The 16,365-nt window shown below is 36.3% G+C and overlaps 3 protein-coding genes across 5 annotated transcripts; 1 reads left to right on the top strand and 2 right to left on the bottom strand.

Moving 5' to 3' along the window:
- Positions 1 to 513: 513 nt before the first annotated feature.
- On the bottom strand, positions 514 to 5,356 carry NPSN13 (Putative plant snare 13). Its single transcript, XM_008225274.2, has 10 exons — positions 4,927 to 5,356; positions 3,676 to 3,768; positions 3,075 to 3,168; positions 2,683 to 2,720; positions 2,403 to 2,500; positions 2,052 to 2,131; positions 1,906 to 1,962; positions 1,733 to 1,825; positions 1,579 to 1,653; positions 514 to 976 (listed from the first exon to the last, which is right to left on the bottom strand). The coding sequence occupies exons 1-10, from the start codon at positions 5,010 to 5,012 to the stop codon at positions 875 to 877; spliced, it is 816 nt and encodes a 271-aa protein (XP_008223496.1). The 5' UTR covers positions 5,013 to 5,356; the 3' UTR covers positions 514 to 874.
- Positions 5,357 to 9,853: 4,497 nt separating this feature from the next.
- Positions 9,854 to 13,116, top strand: PDK (pyruvate dehydrogenase kinase). Of its 2 annotated transcripts, none has more exons than XM_008225276.2 (6): positions 9,854 to 10,416; positions 10,947 to 11,205; positions 11,302 to 11,482; positions 11,638 to 11,785; positions 11,884 to 12,097; positions 12,823 to 13,116. In XM_008225276.2, the coding sequence occupies exons 1-6, from the start codon at positions 10,168 to 10,170 to the stop codon at positions 12,879 to 12,881; spliced, it is 1,110 nt and encodes a 369-aa protein (XP_008223498.1). In that variant the 5' UTR covers positions 9,854 to 10,167; the 3' UTR covers positions 12,882 to 13,116. The 2 variants fall into 2 exon arrangements, with proteins under 2 accessions (XP_008223498.1, XP_008223497.1); XM_008225275.3 differs by having other exon boundaries at positions 11,626 to 11,785.
- A 492-nt stretch (positions 13,117 to 13,608) lies between these two features.
- LOC103323293 (rRNA-processing protein fcf2-like) lies at positions 13,609 to 16,262 on the bottom strand. 2 transcript variants are annotated; one of them, XM_008225278.2, is made up of 6 exons: positions 16,121 to 16,262; positions 15,759 to 15,998; positions 15,571 to 15,631; positions 14,682 to 14,750; positions 14,471 to 14,586; positions 13,609 to 14,006 (listed from the first exon to the last, which is right to left on the bottom strand). In XM_008225278.2, exons 2-6 carry the CDS (start codon positions 15,995 to 15,997, stop codon positions 13,898 to 13,900), a joined length of 594 nt encoding a protein of 197 aa, XP_008223500.2. In that variant the 5' UTR covers position 15,998; positions 16,121 to 16,262; the 3' UTR covers positions 13,609 to 13,897. The 2 variants fall into 2 exon arrangements, with proteins under 2 accessions (XP_008223500.2, XP_008223501.2); XM_008225279.3 differs by having other exon boundaries at positions 15,759 to 16,009; positions 16,121 to 16,259.
- Between the last annotated feature and the right edge of the window lie 103 nt (positions 16,263 to 16,365).

Raw genomic sequence — 16,365 nt, 5'->3', positions numbered from 1 at the left:
TTTATGTTTAAATAGTGCTTGAGTTTTTTTATAAATACATGTCTAAGATTGGTTTATTTATAAATTTGTATATTACCGAGTAAATAATCTTCAAACTCGGGTTTCTGAAAGCAAAGAGGTTAGTGTGTGTGTTTCTCAATCTCGTTGTGTTGAGTCCAAACTGTATTGTTAGAAATTGTCGTCAAGTTGTTTGTATGTTGAGGAAATTAATTGTAGCCATCTATAACATCATAAATCATAATGGGTTATTGGGAAAACAAAGAAGCTTACTATTGGATTAAAATAAAATTAGATTAGAAGCATGCAAATTCCATTCTGGTTTCCTTTTGTGTGTGTACATTTTGTGCGACTGCAACAAGAAGAATCGAAGACGACATATTTGTAGACAAAATTCCTCATCAGACAGCTTTGTGTTTGGACCCGCCACCCTCCCTCATCCCATTCTTCATTTCTTCACTGTACAGATTGAACATTTCCTCTCTCTAATGAGAAAATTTCGGAAAGAGAGACAAATTCTTTTGCAACAAGCCGCTCTCATATTCACTAGAAATTAAAATAGTCAGCATACAGATTGAAAGGGCATACATCTCTATGTGAGTAGATATAGAATAAAGTACATCTCTCTATACCTAAAACAATCTTGGAAAGATTACAGAAAAGAACCGTGCCCACCCAAACCAAAGCAAAAAAGGACTCGCATGTGATTTACATAGAGAATCACAAACAATATGCACAACTCAGCCAAGAATGAAAGTATAAATAAAAAGAAAAGACCGATCAATGCAATGTATTCCTCTGAGCTTCCTCTGCACCCCAAGAACACAAATCATAGTAACTATATTGGAAAAACTGAATCTGGTTAAAGAGGAGGAAACTATTCGAACTGTTGCAGAGTACTCAGTGACAAAAGCCTCCGTGCAGCAGGCGGTGCCAATCCAGGGATATCCCGGATGTTTTTGTTGCCAGGGTTCACAATCTGAAAGAGTAACACACACTCAAGTTAAGAACAGAGACGGGTGCGGCAATAGTGCTGGTACTAATGTACATGACATGATACAACGCAAAAAAGCCCAAGTTCACAAGCAGGGCAAAGCATAAATGTTGGATCTTTTATTAGTATTACTACTATTCGACACACACTAATCCACTTTTCATGTTCAATAATAAGTGATCATCGTAGAGCAGCATCAAGGTTCCCAATAAATCAAACTCGTAGAAGTGACTGCATTTCAAAGATTCATAAGATGGTCATTTTTCAATACTTATCTCTCTTTGTTATTTCACTTTTTCGCTAGGAAGATTTTCAACACTCAATTCAGAGAATGAAAGCGTAAATCTTCCATGCATGACATCCTTAACTACCTAGAGGGAGACGAAAAGAGATAATAAGGTTCACTATTCACATTCCCCTTGTATTGCATCTCTTTCAATCAGAAAGAACTTTCCAAACTCTTGCATCGACAGATTTCCTTCACGAAAAGTTCCTAAAATGCAACTTTGCAGATACCTTTGTAATTTCATATGCAACATTTGGTTACAAAAACCTAGGGCAATATATAAATGAACCAAAGAGCATACCTTCACAACAATAATTGCTATTACACCAATTACAATAAGCAAAAGAAAAAGCATGATACACTTGTCTGTTGCCACCTGAAAATATTGAAAAAAAATTAGTTTTTCATAGAAAAATATACAGATAGAGCACTTAGGGGGAAGGATCTCAACTAACCTGTCTACCAATCTCTTTCACAAGCTGGGAGGCCTTCTTAATTGAAAACTGAATTGTGTCCAGCTCATTCACAATGCGGCCCATTTGTTCAGTCTGCAAGATTTTGAGTGAAACCATGTTAGGCTAATTTCTTGAAACGAAAGTTAATAGAAATGACAGGTGAAAATACTTACTTGGCCCTTTAAGGTAACTGCAGTTTGAGTTCCCACTTCAATTGTTTGCTCAACAACCTATCGGCCAACTAAAGAGTTAAGATTGCTGGAAAGAGGAAAAAAGAAGGGCAAACTTAAAATTAGTGTTATTTCGGATAGCTATTCACCTTTTTAGAGCGTTCAATGACCTGATCTGTCTCATCCATTGTTTTCGTCCCAGAATTGATTAGTTCTTGATTTGACATAGCTATCAGACATACATGTAAATTGAAAAGGAGGTCAGACAACTGCATTATTTTCAAATCAGGCATGAAACAAGCACGGATATAGACACAAAGTTCCAAGCAGTTTGATTTTTTCAAAGTTTGATTCACATTTACATTGTATTGATCAAAGGAGCGCAAGGCTGACTAGCATCGGATAATCAACAGCTAAAATAATGGAACAAACTGGAGGAGAAAGCTCATCTTTACCTAATCAAACTAAGCTGATAGATATGCAGAAAGATAAGAACTTACCTGAAGCCATTTGAACATTGTCATCAGCAGTTGGTTCACTAACTCCTGCTCCCATATCAAAGAGTTCAACTCTCTTGTTTCCAAGGCTATTCATAAACCTGCAGTTCATCTAGAGTATGAATATCATCTAGAGTGTGTACAATAGTTTTCTATCTTTGGGGATTAACTTGTTTGTCCCATGAATATAAGGACTGAAGGTAACAAACTAAAACAATCAGATTCCAGAGTACATGAGTGAGTAAGTAACGGTCAAGAATACAAAATGCATAGCTGAACTTACGTTTTTCTCAATTGAACATATGAATTCAGCTCTTTGATCTGCAAAATGAAGTATTATAATTAGATGCAGTTGTTACAATAGCAAAAAGTAGAAGGAATCAAATGTGTGCCTAGAAAGATCTTGTGCACTAAAATATCAATCCCCAGATTAGTTTCCTCACACAAAAACTATTACATAAGAATTGGACACTGTTATAAACCTTTGTAATAGAGAAAAAAATTCAATAATATCATTTAATTACATAAAAATGGCATATGAGAATAATCTGAAACAAATATTGCTCTCACAACATTTTCAATTCAAAAGTAGTAAGCAAGTTTGCAAGCATGCATGTGTACAGTGTACATGTACACATTATGTGATGTGAAAAACAAAAGCTCATAAGAACTGACCATAGATTGCTTCTCATCATTGAGTTGTTTATTCACATCAGGAGGATTTCGGCTCTCCTCATCCTTGATTTCACGGTCAAACTCTTTGATTAATCTGAAACAATGAATTTACAAAATCATACTCTGTGATTTAAGTAAAGGGAAAATCTCAAGAACTGGGATCAAAATAATTCCTATTTATTTTATTCTTTCATATGCCATCATGACAATCATCCCATACCTGAATTCTTCCAACATCCCCAAAACTGATCACAAATGAAGAGATGTATGGGAGTCCAGAAATAGGATGCAAGACTTGTATATTAGGCATGACTTATAGTCGCTCACATCTTGATCCCAGTTAAACTGAGGATGCTCTCATGGTTGTAGTCCTAATTTCTCTTTTCCAATAAGTTGCTAATTTTTAAGGATGCCAAAATTGCCTAATGACATGGTGGTGCAAGACTCATTAAAGTGTAAAAATTACATTAGATGTAGCAACATTTGTCTTTCTGTCTTTTCTTTCTCTTCATATAATGTGAAAATTAAGAATGTCCAAAATTCTAAGTTTCTGAAAGTAGTCAGATAAAATTAGGAGAGTAAAAGCCCATATGTGGCATACCTTTTACATTCCCTCATCTTTCCTGTAAGTTCTTCCAGCTGTTTACTTTGTCTATTGGAGTCTTTGATCTTATCCAGCTTCTGGAAGCCATTTCTGAAAACAAAGAGGAAGTCCCCATAATTATAATAATATCACTCTATTATGAAAAGCAGGGAAGTACAAACATCTACTGTAACAACCCCACCACTTCCCCCCCAACAAAAGAAACAGGAAAATAGTCTGCAATTACATAAATTATTCTTTTCTTTCAGTAACTACACCTTGTAGAAGAATAATAGGCAGACAGTTAACATGTAAGATTGTGTAAACAAGGACCGTGTGGAGTTGGCAATAAACATATGAGAGATTAACACAGGCTACAGAACTCTGGTTCATGGTAAAAAAGAAAAGAGTGCACTGTGTCAGACGGAGGCAGAGAACAGTGATACAACCATGACAACTGAATTCAGTAACCACCTAATAACCAGAAGTTAAATGAAACTGTAAACAAAGAACAAATGCTCACAATGGCTACTATTGACTAACATCTCCCTCATTATCCATCAGTTTGTGGAAAGTATATCATGGTTGCTGCTTCCATGGGGTTTCAAGTAGGGATGTCAAAATAATTTTGAAGTAGATGTGGAAACAATGATGCACTTCTGGCATATATTGTTGCCCGTTAGGTAGTATGGATGTAAGTAGTGATCCATCAAGAACATAACCAAAATAATTTTATTCATTGTAGTATTGGATCTCCATAAATAACTGACATCAATGCTTTACGCAAACAATCAATAGAGCAAGTTGAGCCTTGAAAACTAGAAAATCTGTATACGTTTCTAAAGAGCAGCCAATGTTACTCAACACTACATGAAAACATTGCACAGATGTAAACTCTTACAGGAACAGCTGAGCAAGCACGTATACTCTTTAAATCGCCTCAGTAACTCTATCTATGGCAAGTTAATAATGCTTAACTACAGTTTACGAGCATCAATCTAACTTAAATGTGAATGAATAGGAAGACATACAAAACAAACAAATTGATTATCAAGCAATACAACATCCTACATATCCTGACATCCCTCTAACTGAATTGTCTATCTTCAATTGCTAAACATGCTAGGATTCTGAGAAAACATCCTATCACCGAATTCACAATTCAACAATCAATGCGTAGAAAAGTTCAGGCACTTGAGAAAACGAAAAGCCATGATCTTTATTCAGTATGGATAAAAATTAAAATGCAACTAAAACAGAGAGACATACGCGAGGGCTCGAAAATTATCGTGGATTTCACCATAGATCTGCTCCAACTGAGGACTCATCGGCAAGTTGCTGGCCATGGTTGCCATAGACTAATCCCTCCGAACTCGAATCCGCAAGAAAACCCTAACCTTTCCCCTTTCTACAATTTTGCAAAACTCCACATCATATGTTGCTCCTGATTGAGATTTGCTGGAGGTTTAACAACGAAACCCTAACTGCAATCCTCCACGGTGTTCTTCCTTGGGATAAAAATCGAAACTTTAATTTTCTCCAAAAATAAAAAGAATTGAAAAAGATTACAGAAAAATTCAGGAGGGGAAATTGTGAGAAAATTGAAAAAGAAAAACTAAAAGCGTGGAAGGAAGAGAACGAGGGTGGAGAGAGAATCGCTGTCTGGTAATTGATTGTTGTCCAAAAAATATGTATTTTATTTTATTTTAAGTTTCTTTGTTTCTTTGTGATTAAGCACAAATTAATTAATTATTTCTCAGAGAGCAAACCAGGCTATCATGTCTAACATGAGCCGCTAATATGGCGCCGTTGGACCGTGAGTTAATGATATTTCGCGACAAATTAGTTACAAGAACTTAAGGAACATCTAAAAAGTTGTTAAGAATGTTCTGTTTGGTTGTTTTTGTTTTTTTTTGTTACATCTCATGATAATGCAATGGAAGATACCCTTCCTTGCTAACTCCTTCAATTTGAGACTTGGTTTTCTTTTTTGGGATAGTGTTTTATCAACATACTAGATATGTCACGTTATGGTTTTTATAAGACGATTTTATTTCCATTCTTGAAGAATTAACATGAAAATTGGATCCAAAATAACTCATTTCACAAATTAAAATTAAAATAATCTTCAACTAATCGTAGAATGTAATGAAATCAATACTCAAATAGAATAACATCACGTGTGGATAACTGGGTATCAAACGTTGATTAGTTGAAAGCTTGCAAGTTTAACAATAACATTCATCATTTCATTTGGAGAGTAGGCAATCTAACTTTTATATCCCCTATTTTCTGTTAATTTATTTGTGAATTGTACTTGTGTATTGTGGGGTTATTAGGTGTGATAAATAAAACGAGATAGGAGTATAATTTATCGTGAGATTATAAACACACCCTTTCTATGCGGCTTACGTTAGCAGACAGCAAATGACGTACTGTGGGGAAAAAGAACATTTGTGAATTATAATAATTGGAGAAATAAAAAACAGGCAGTAGAGTTGAGAACGAGGAGGAGGAAATTGGATTGGAAATGATGCGCTGTCAGTCTGTCTGGGTGTATCGTTGGGTGCCTTGGTGGATTTCGAACAGCTATGGCGCTCAAAAAAAATTCCTCGCATGTCTGACTGAAAGAGCAATGATAAACCTACCCACCGAGGACCATTTTCTTGGACCCTCCATCTTTATGACCTGACACCTGGTAACAACTTTTTCCCTTCCCTCCAAACCAATGAATCGGAGAACTTAAATAGAGGAATGAAGAAATGGAATCATATCAACTACTCACCTACTGATCCTATTCTTGATTTTAAGATTATTTAATTACGGATTTTAACGGATGAATTGAAACTAGAATAATTCAAATACTTGTGTATTTGTAAACATATGATAGTATGAATTGAAATCAATCAAATACTCATTCCTAATAAGCACTAGCGGATTTAGGAATTTTTTAGCGGATTATAGGAATTTTTTAGCGGATGTGCAATATAGAGAGAGTTAAATAAGAAAAAATAAATATTATTAAAAAAAGAATAAACAAAATTGGCATTTGCTCAAGAAGAAAAAAATATGAATCTGACTTACTTTAGATTGGTGTGCTCAAGAAGGATAAAAAAAATGCAGAATTTTTGTGATGCACGCACACTTGATAAAATTGGGTGATGTTAAATTGGTCCTTTATAAAGAGAACTCACAATCCCACTTAAATAAGGAATTGTGCAAGTCCTATTAAAACCTAATTAAATAAAGATAACTCCTAATCCCACTTAAATAAGGAATTATGCATACCCATTAAAAGCTTAAGCAATGGCAGGTTTCCTATAAAATTGGTATTTTTATTAAAAAGGAAAAAACAAAAACAAAAACAAAAACAAAAAGGGAGTGCGTGTTTTAAAAACCTGGTCCAAAACGTGGCCAATATTTATTAATAATAAGACCAGCGCACAACAAGACTTCTCTTAGGCTTTTCATCGAACACCTGCTGTGCAAGTCCAAGGCCGAGGAGAGGTGCAATATGTAGCATCTATGATGGCTTTTCCGGTGAGGGAATGTGCAGCTGCACCTTTTTGCATCTTAATAGGTCCACCACTACTAATAAGTAAACATGACGTTAGTGTGTCGCTATTTTTTCACTTCAAAGTACATTTTGATATTTTTCTAAAGTATTAGACTTGAAGTATTTTTCTCTATGAGCCTATATGTGAAAGCCCTTCTTTTAACACCCAAAAATGTCAACAGAAAAAAGAGAAGAAAAGAAAGTAATTTGTTGTTGGGCTTTTCTGGCCTCCTTTCTCACTAAGTAAAAGAAAAAAAATGAATTCTGCTTCATTTTCTTCAAGACCATTGGCATGTGGCCAAACATGTCTGGAAGAGCAAATAACAATAATTTGTAGTAATCACCTCCACTGGTTGGAAACATACATGTAAATTTGTTATTATGACGAACAAGCTTATGCAATCGAACACGAGAATGTATCTCAACCTTAGAAGCATTTCATCAAACATTTTATTTTAAATAAGAAACTCATAAGCATTTGAATCAAATTGCATCATAAAATCGAAAAGAAAAATAAGTTGTCATGGCCAAATATATTCAATTTCTTCCACTTTACTCGTATAAAACTTTCGTTCTTTTTTCTCTCTCCTCACGTGACCAATCACTTAAGATAAGAAGAATAATCAAATTTCAAATATATCGTTTCACTGCTCTAGTTAGTTAATACACGTACACATAAATGGAATGGTTATTGAGAGAACAAGACTAGGTTATGAAACCAGACATTATAGTCTTTTGACATCTGTGTTCCTTTTGCTTTCTAATCAAAATCAAGGTATCAGCCTTAACCACACAACCTATGTAATGCCCATTTTATGACAATTGAAAGCACATAGTTTTTCTTTCCAAAATGTATAAATATTAATTTGGTAACGGGTCTAGTCCAATAGAAAATAACCTTAACTTACAAATTAGAAGTCTCAGGTTCGAATCATCACGAAATTATAGTTGTGCCTGCACGAGAAATCTCCCTCCCCTGTCGTTTAAGTATTTCCTTTGCGGGATCCACTAAGTACTCAATGGATGTATGAGTTTAACTTATCACATCTTTGAAACATTACTAGATGTTGTATTATTAGCTTTTCGTTGGTTCCTAAGGATATAAGATCTTTGCATTATATTTATAGAAGTTTACAAATAACTTAACACATGATGAATCCAAAACGTATACGCAAGGGTTTGGATATACATCGATGCTACTACCATATTAGCTTACGCTTAATCATCTCATTAAAGACTAATTTGATGGCTTAATACCAATCCATTGTTTTTGTTCTCATCTATTAATTTAATCCAACTAAGATGCATGCATGCAACAAGTGGATGAATATTGCTTAAATCAATTGATTGTACGCCTCATATTAATTAAGGTTGGAATTACAAATGGAGTCGATATTGTGAGTTTTTTTTCGTAGGATAGGTTATCAAATATGTAGGGGGTGATTGAATTTCTTCATTGTATGCCTAATATTAATTAAGGCTGATTCAAAGTAAATTTGTTTTCGACTTTGAATCTTAACAAGGATGAGGAGGATAGGATTGAGACGGGATGGAATTGTTGATGTCCATTCGTAAAGAAAAAGGAAAGCTGACTAGTATACGCATCATACCATTGACGTTACTCATACTAGGATATGATCTTCAAGCACTTGAAGAAATATGGACAAGAAATTGGCATAGCAAAATAGACCGTCATATTTTGTGTTTGTGAAAATCGAACGCAGATACATTATTCGCATCATTATCTCCGTTTTGAACAAAGGTTCTCGCAGAACAATTGCATATATACCTCTCTTGGTATTTTTCTTTGTTGGAGACTCTATTGGAGTCTCTTATTATTGTCTCATGGGCTCACCATAGCTTTTGGAATTTTCTTAATCTTAAATCCTAAATCACAAACGTAACACATCAAATATGTTAATATTATTATAAAGAAACATATAAATTAGAACTAGAAAGTAATCTATACAGTTATGGTATTTTCTTTTTAATGTTCTCACTTCCATAAAGAGGAATATTTACCATACCTCAACTTTATTATAAAACTTGACTAGTTTTAGTGTACTAAATTTTCACGCAATATCATTTACAGATACGTTCGATTCTTCCTTTTTCAAATATCGTCGTTTATAAACATTTTAAGGTCTCGAACAATCTCATGAAGGAACATTTTTCTAATACCTCCAGAACTTAAAATGCTTAGCCTTAAATCCGAAAATGACCTAGGCTTAGATATATATACATAAAATAAAAAATATCAGTGGATTCAGAACATCCTATTTCAAAATTGAGAAAGTCTATATATATAGATATTATCCACTCTGCTTGTGCCCGAGTGAGCCATGGTCACACACTGACATGAGCTATCTTTTGGTACAAAAATGGGACCATGGGCTCCTGGGCCCACCACCCACTCACACTGTTGCCTCTACTTTTTCACCTGATCCATCCAGGCCCGGTAAAAGCTGTCCATTTTGGCTTTCCCGCGAACCCAAAGGGTAAAACCCCTCTGCTCTGCAGGTGGAGATAAGGGTTCGTGTCCACGTGTCGAAAACCAAGCACGTCAGTCCAAAACGTGGCACGTGACGACTCTCAGAACCACACCACCCATAGATACCAAGAAACCGAGAATCCGAAACCAGGACCAAACAAAAACGAAGCCTCAAAATCTTAATTGGGGTGAGTGTTTTTTCTCATGGTCCTCCTCTGGTTAAAATATAACCCTAGGGTTGAAATTGAAAGCAAAAGGTTAAGACACCCATTTGTCCTCTTTATATATCGCGCATTTTGTATCTTGTAATTTACAGAAAAACTCAGAGATTAGCTTTGGGAGGCTTTGGCTTTGATATCTTCTATGTCAGTGTTGCATTGTTGTGAGAGTGAGAGCCAGGCTTGCATGCGGGTGATTGCGCATTTCCAAGGTGATACTCGCTTCTGGGCTCGCTGGTGGAGCCATGGCGGTTAAGAAGGCCTGCGAGTCCTTCTCCAAGAGCTTGATCGACGAAGTGCAGAGATGGGGCTGTATGAAGCAGACGGGCGTGAGCCTCAGGTACATGATGGAGTTTGGGTCCAGACCCACGCGGAGGAATTTTATAATCTCCGCTCAGTTTCTTCACAAGGAGCTTCCCATTAGGATTGCTAGGCGAGCAATTGAGCTCGAGGCCCTCCCTTATGGCTTGTCTGAGAAACCTGCCGTTTTGAAGGTACTTTTCGTTTTTGTTGTTGTGAATCATGCGTTTTCTTATTTTTTTTCCTTTTGGAATCCAATGGGATTTGGTGGGAATTAATGATGTGGCTTTGAATTTAATTCCTTTGTCGAACAGAATAAAATTTGATTTATTGTCTTATTATTTTATTTGATTATACAAAAAGGTTTATGAAAAGTTTAGGCTACATGTGCTTTTAAAGGGTCAATCTTTTGCTTTCAAAAGCGAGAATGCATTGGAATTGTTTGCCAAATGATTCTTCAGAGTAACTGCATGGGAATTGCTTGTGGCTTAGATTGTTCTTTCTGCAAACTACTATCTGAGGTCTTGTTCTCGAGCCCTTTATATTTCAGAAGAAGAAACTATCTGTTAAGTGCACTTGTTTAAGAATAATTTGGTTTGTTGGGCACGCTGGTGGTTTGGAGTTACAGGGTGATTAACTAGATAGCACATCCAGCATGAAGTTACAAGGATTTGAGGCACATATATACACTTTAGTATAATTTTTTTCTTTATTTTATATTCAGGTACGAGACTGGTATTTGGATTCCTTCCGCGACCTTAGATCCTTTCCTGAAATTAAGGATGCTAATGATGAGAAGGAATTTACACACATGATTAAGGCGATTAAGGTAAGACACAATAACGTGGTCCCAATGATGGCTTTGGGCGTTCAACAGTTGAAGAAAGGCATAAATCCGAGGATTGTCTACGAGGATCTTGATGAGATTCACCAATTTTTGGATCGCTTCTACATGTCAAGAATTGGAATTCGCATGCTCATTGGTCAGATTGCCTTCTTACTGTGATATTTTTGTTGGGTGGTTTTGCTAGATATTTCACTTTTCTTTCACCGGGTTCTAAAATCTCTGTGGAACTCAGGCCAGCATGTCGAGTTGCACAATCCCAACCCCCCTCCTCATGTTGTGGGTTATATACATACAAAAATGTCTCCTGTGGAGGTAGCACGAAATGCTAGTGAGGATGCCCGCTCAATCTGCCAACGGGAGTATGGCAGCGCACCTAATGTTAATATCTATGGGGATCCTGATTTTACATTCCCGTAAGTATATTTTGTTCTCACTTGGTTGGTCTGTTTCTAATCGATATCGATATTTTCTCCTTCCTTCTTTTTTCTCTCTTCACTTTGAACCTATTAGTGGTGGCTGGTGATACGATATTTTCCAACAAATGAAGTTTTGTTAGTTTCTGTAACAGGTATGTTCCAACACACTTGCATACCATGGTCTTTGAGTTAGTTAAGAACTCCTTGCGTGCTGTCCAAGAGCGGTACATGGACTCGGACAAAGTTGCACCTCCTGTTAGAATAATAGTTGCCGATGGAATTGAGGATGTTACTATCAAGGTATTGTTTAGTGTAATTTAGAGAATTTCATGATGTTTTCAATTGTTTACTACTTAAACAATGAAATGCTTATCAAGTTGGTCTGGCTGACTTCATAGGTATCAGATGAAGGGGGTGGCATAGCAAGAAGTGGACTCCCCAAAATTTTTACATATCTTTACAGCACTGCAAGGAACCCTTTGGATGAGCATTCAGAAATCTCTGAAGCTGATGCAGTTACAATGGCTGGGTATGGATATGGGCTTCCTATAAGTCGCTTGTATGCTAGGTATTTTGGAGGAGATTTGCAAATTATCTCAATGGAAGGATATGGTGAGTTGACTAATTCCAAAACCTGTTCCATTTAGATTATTCCAGCAGAACTTGACGATCAAAGTCTTTCCATTTGTTTGCACCTTTCTTTCTCCTTCTGAATTCTGAAGGGGTATTTTCTGGCATTAGCCATACGATATCGTAATTAGAGAAAATACTTGTCTATGTCATTAGCTGGTCATCTGTATGTTTCACTTAGCTCTTGATCTCCTCTTTAAATCAGCTGTCGTTTCCTTTTCCTTCGTGCACCAAAAGTTCGACACACAGTTTCATCCACATTTTCAAGCCTGTTGCGTTCAGAATGTTATACATAATTAGCAAGGCTTCACAATCAAAATTCTTAAGGGGCAACTCCAGTAGTTGCCATGAATAGATAATAAATTTTACTTGTCTATGTCATTGGTTAACCATTTTATGTTTTACTCACCTGTCATTTTCTTTTGCCTCATGCACTGAATATTCTGCACATTGCTTTATCCACATTTTCTAGCACGTTGCATTCAGAATATCATCAGTCTTCCAATTTGTTTGTAGCTTTCTTCTCTGAGTTGTGAGGGGGTAGTCTTCTACACTCGAGTTGTATTATATTCTCTAAATCCGACTGTAAAATTGTCGTCATATATTTGACTTGCCTTTTGATCTGTCTTTAAAATCACATGTCATTTTCTTTTGCTTCGTCCACCGTGATTTTCTGACATGCGGATATTTGTGTCATGTATGTACAGGGACTGACGCATATCTCCATTTGTCTCGCTTGGGAGATTCACAGGAGCCCTTGCCATGATGAATCTGTGGTGTTTCTATGTGAATGAATCGATACAGATGAATTTTCAAATTAATTCAGGGGAATATTATAAGTTTAAAGTGTCATATATTTTATTGTAAAGGAGATAAATTTGCTGATTTTTTTATTGTAATGAAAATTGGCAGTTTTCTTGTGTCTTTGTCTGTGTGAGTCTACCTCACCAGGGGGAGGAGGATATAATACAATCAAGTCGTGTGGCGATCTTATGCTTAAAGACCATTCTACCGACTGTTCTACATAACTCTTTTCCATGTTAATCTAACACATTGGCCCTTTTAGCATTTCTAATCACCCTGTGATATTAGTTTACGCCAGTATGTATCGCTAGCTGCTAAACCAATTAAAATATGATGTGAGGAATAAATCCAGAGACAAAATGAATGGTTATGAAATTAAGGGTTTGTTTGGAAGTGATTATAGATAGGCTAATAATCACTTCTATGAAGATCTTACTTTTCAATTCATTGATGTGAAGTGAACTCAGAAATCCTTCATAAGTGGAATTCAATTCCTGATGAGAATTCCAATTCTTGATTAGTAAACACGCCATAAGTGACATTATAAAAAAACACATGAGAGAGAGGTGATTTTCACTAGAGTCACTTAAAATCACCAAAAGTGAATATATGAAAAAGCACATGGAGGTGTTTCTCTCCGAAAAATGATTTTGGTCTAGCCCTAACTAATTCTTCATTGTAACACATAATTTATGAATATGCATTTATTAATAAATTCAGGAGAAGTCGGAAATTGAAATAGTTTCAATATTCATCCTAACTAACTAATCATGACTCAACATAAACTTTCATGAAACTGGCCGAAAAAGAAATCAACTACATACATCAAAATTTGAAACTACATGTTTCTTCCATTGGTACAATTACACATTAAAATATCTCTCTGATTTGACAGAAACCAAATATCTTTCTCTGATTTGACAGAAACCTATCAGCCTCTATGGATTTCCTTAAAAAACTGGTCAAAGTGAAAACACATCAGAGCCTTCTTTGCTTTGCACGCTGATACGACTTCTTCCCCTTTATCTTCCATTTTTCATTTCCAGCCGGCCGGTTTTTGTCTTCTATCTCACGCACTTTCCGCTTTCTAAAAGGTCATGAAACAAACAACAGCATAGTTAAAGGTTTGTTTGTATTTCATAGAGATACTCAGCTTTTCAGAATACTGAACTTTCATAACTACAGCATAAAGATACATTATAGCATAATACGCTGCATATCATATGATTTCTCACAACTTCTTCAAATATTTATATCTAAATTTAAATGCACGTGGGACTATTGGCACTCCAAAACTTGCTACCACAGCCCCTCCACTTGTTCTCTCCAAAAAATTTCTTTTATAAATTGTTTTTGAATTGAAGAGAAAATCCCTCGTCCCACATCCTCCTACCCCACACCACCCCCTTCCCTGCTGCCAGCTGCTGGGCATGACCTCTTCATGATCGGTAAATTTTAGGATTAACTACAGAAAACCCCCCATAGAATCATCCTTAAATCAAATGTATTGCTTCAGAATTTGGAAACAGTGAATGTCTCTGGCTATCTCACCTGTAGTTCCCAAGGGTATGATCAGAAAGCAGCTCTCCTGCAAGGGTTGTCTTCCTTTCCTTCTTTGTAAGTCTGCCTGAGAAGAAATCTAACGGGGACTCTATCACCGTCCCTACCTGATGAACAACCAAAGGAAGAAAAATGTGACAACTATAATAATACATTCCTATGAATGGCTTCTTGTAATGTAATCAAGATACTATATTCTCACCTGGAAATACTTGTTAGGCTGTGAATTACCCTTCTTGTAGTGTCTCTTTGGATCCATAACATTCCTTAACTGTAACCATTAGCAAAACAAATCAGTCGACTAAACTTCCCTTTAGCATAAAATTCAGAGGTTAATAATTATAACAGTGATTGCACATGGATGACCCCTTCAAGTAAATGAATGAACCCTTCAAGTCAATGAGCTAATAAATTGGTCTGCATAACTCACACTAAGTTCAAAGAGATAACAATTGATATACTTTAACAATACAAACAATTTGAACAATAGTGGAATCATGGAAAATGCAAAAGAAGTGAATGTCGGATTTGATTCCAGATTCCAAGGAATTATCAGCTTGTTTAATGTTCCCACATACAAGGTTTGCAGCTGGACAAGAAAAAAGGACACTTACTATAGACTGTGTTAACATTTGAGAATGGTTCACTTTCGTTACAGCCAAAACTTGACAAGGACTTGGAATGATACTAAGGTAAGTGCACCATAAAATGCAAACTTCCAGGTTAGATTAGCTTTTATTAGGGTTTCTATACTAGAGATTGCTGTTGACAGACTGTCTGATGTGAATTACCTCCAAGGTAGTAGAAATAGATCCAATATGATTCACGGTTAACTATAAGTCCCAAAAATTCTAAAAACACAGGATCTTATAATTTATTTTATTCAGCTGATGCAGGAAGCCAGGAACCAACGTACAAGATTGGATATTTTTAAAGCACATACAGCTCAATAATGAGAGTAAAATTCATAATGATGCAAGCGCAAAACCCAGTAAACAAGGGATGTAGATTATTACAACTTAGTGCCTGTAGATGATTACAACTTAGTGCCAGGGAAACTAAGAACAGAAACAAAACAGGAGTTACCATACCTTGAGTAATTGGAGATCTTTCTGCAACTCTGGGGTCATGGTTGGTGCAGGCATGTCAAACCTACATCACATAAATTATCAGGGGACACAGACAAACATAAGAAGTTCAATTGTGAGTGAATTTCATAAGGGTTTCTGATAAAATCCAAGACTCAAAAGAAGCAGAATGAGTTGAGATGATGACATACCAACTTGTCCCAGCAGTGTCTTTGAGCTGCTTCTTAAGCAACTTGTTCAGCTTTGTTGGGTTATTTGGTGGAACAAAGAGGCCATCAACAAGCTGTGTGTTGGGTTTCCAAACTTGATTGGTTTCGCGGTGAGTTTCGTGAGGTTTGGTACCAGACCCACCTCCATTTTTGGCTGCTGATGAAAAAGTCGGCAACTTTGGCTCCCATGAGAGACCAATCACTGCCTTGATTTCCGGCATCCTAAAACACAACTTTTGAAATCAAAATCAAAACAGCACCAACGGAAAATACATGCGTAATCTGATAAGCACAAAGCGATCCAAATTCATTGAAAAATCAGAGAGAAGAAGATGATAACATACTGGCGGTGGCTGAATCAGAGAGGGCAGGAGCTAACAGCGTTGCTTCAACGACAATGGTCTCGGAGTGGGAGAGTTTAGCGGCCGAGAGAGGAGAGACTGAAAAAAACTAGGCTTTGGTAGGAAGAGAGAGGCGTCGAAGAGGGTTAGTTGTTCTTTCAGCGTTCCACAAGCGATCAGCCCGGTAATAAGTTACTAGCCGAATGGGGCGGCCCAGACTAAAAGTAGCAGCCCAGTAGAGAAAACCA

The sequence above is a fragment of the Prunus mume genome, linkage group LG2 (genome assembly GCF_029339155.1).
Source record: "Prunus mume cultivar Tortuosa linkage group LG2, ASM2933915v1, whole genome shotgun sequence".
NCBI lineage: Eukaryota > Viridiplantae > Streptophyta > Magnoliopsida > Rosales > Rosaceae > Prunus > Prunus mume.
Note: the sequence above shows the minus strand (reverse complement) of the source record. Positions and strands in the feature narration are given on the sequence as shown.

Bases quoted from the DNA above. Each gene is read 5' to 3' on its own strand.
- NPSN13 (XM_008225274.2), bottom strand. From the start codon at position 5,012: ATGGCAACCATGGCCAGCAACTTGCCGATGAGTCCTCAGTTGGAGCAG. The intron at 3,169-3,675 runs GTATGCCACATA...TCATTGTTTCAG, and splicing joins AAGATGAGGGAATGTAAAAG to ATTAATCAAAGAGTTTGACC. The intron at 2,501-2,682 runs GTAAGTTCAGCT...GATGAACTGCAG, and splicing joins TATGTTCAATTGAGAAAAAC to GTTTATGAATAGCCTTGGAA.
- PDK (XM_008225275.3), top strand. From the start codon at position 10,168: ATGGCGGTTAAGAAGGCCTGCGAGTCCTTCTCCAAGAGCTTGATCGAC. The intron at 10,417-10,946 runs GTACTTTTCGTT...TTTTATATTCAG, and splicing joins AGAAACCTGCCGTTTTGAAG to GTACGAGACTGGTATTTGGA. The intron at 11,206-11,301 runs GTCAGATTGCCT...TGTGGAACTCAG, and splicing joins TGGAATTCGCATGCTCATTG to GCCAGCATGTCGAGTTGCAC.
- LOC103323293 (XM_008225278.2), bottom strand. From the start codon at position 15,997: ATGCCGGAAATCAAGGCAGTGATTGGTCTCTCATGGGAGCCAAAGTTG. The intron at 15,632-15,758 runs GTATGTCATCAT...TATGTGATGTAG, and splicing joins GACACTGCTGGGACAAGTTG to GTTTGACATGCCTGCACCAA. The intron at 14,751-15,570 runs GTATGGTAACTC...TAATGGTTACAG, and splicing joins AAGATCTCCAATTACTCAAG to TTAAGGAATGTTATGGATCC.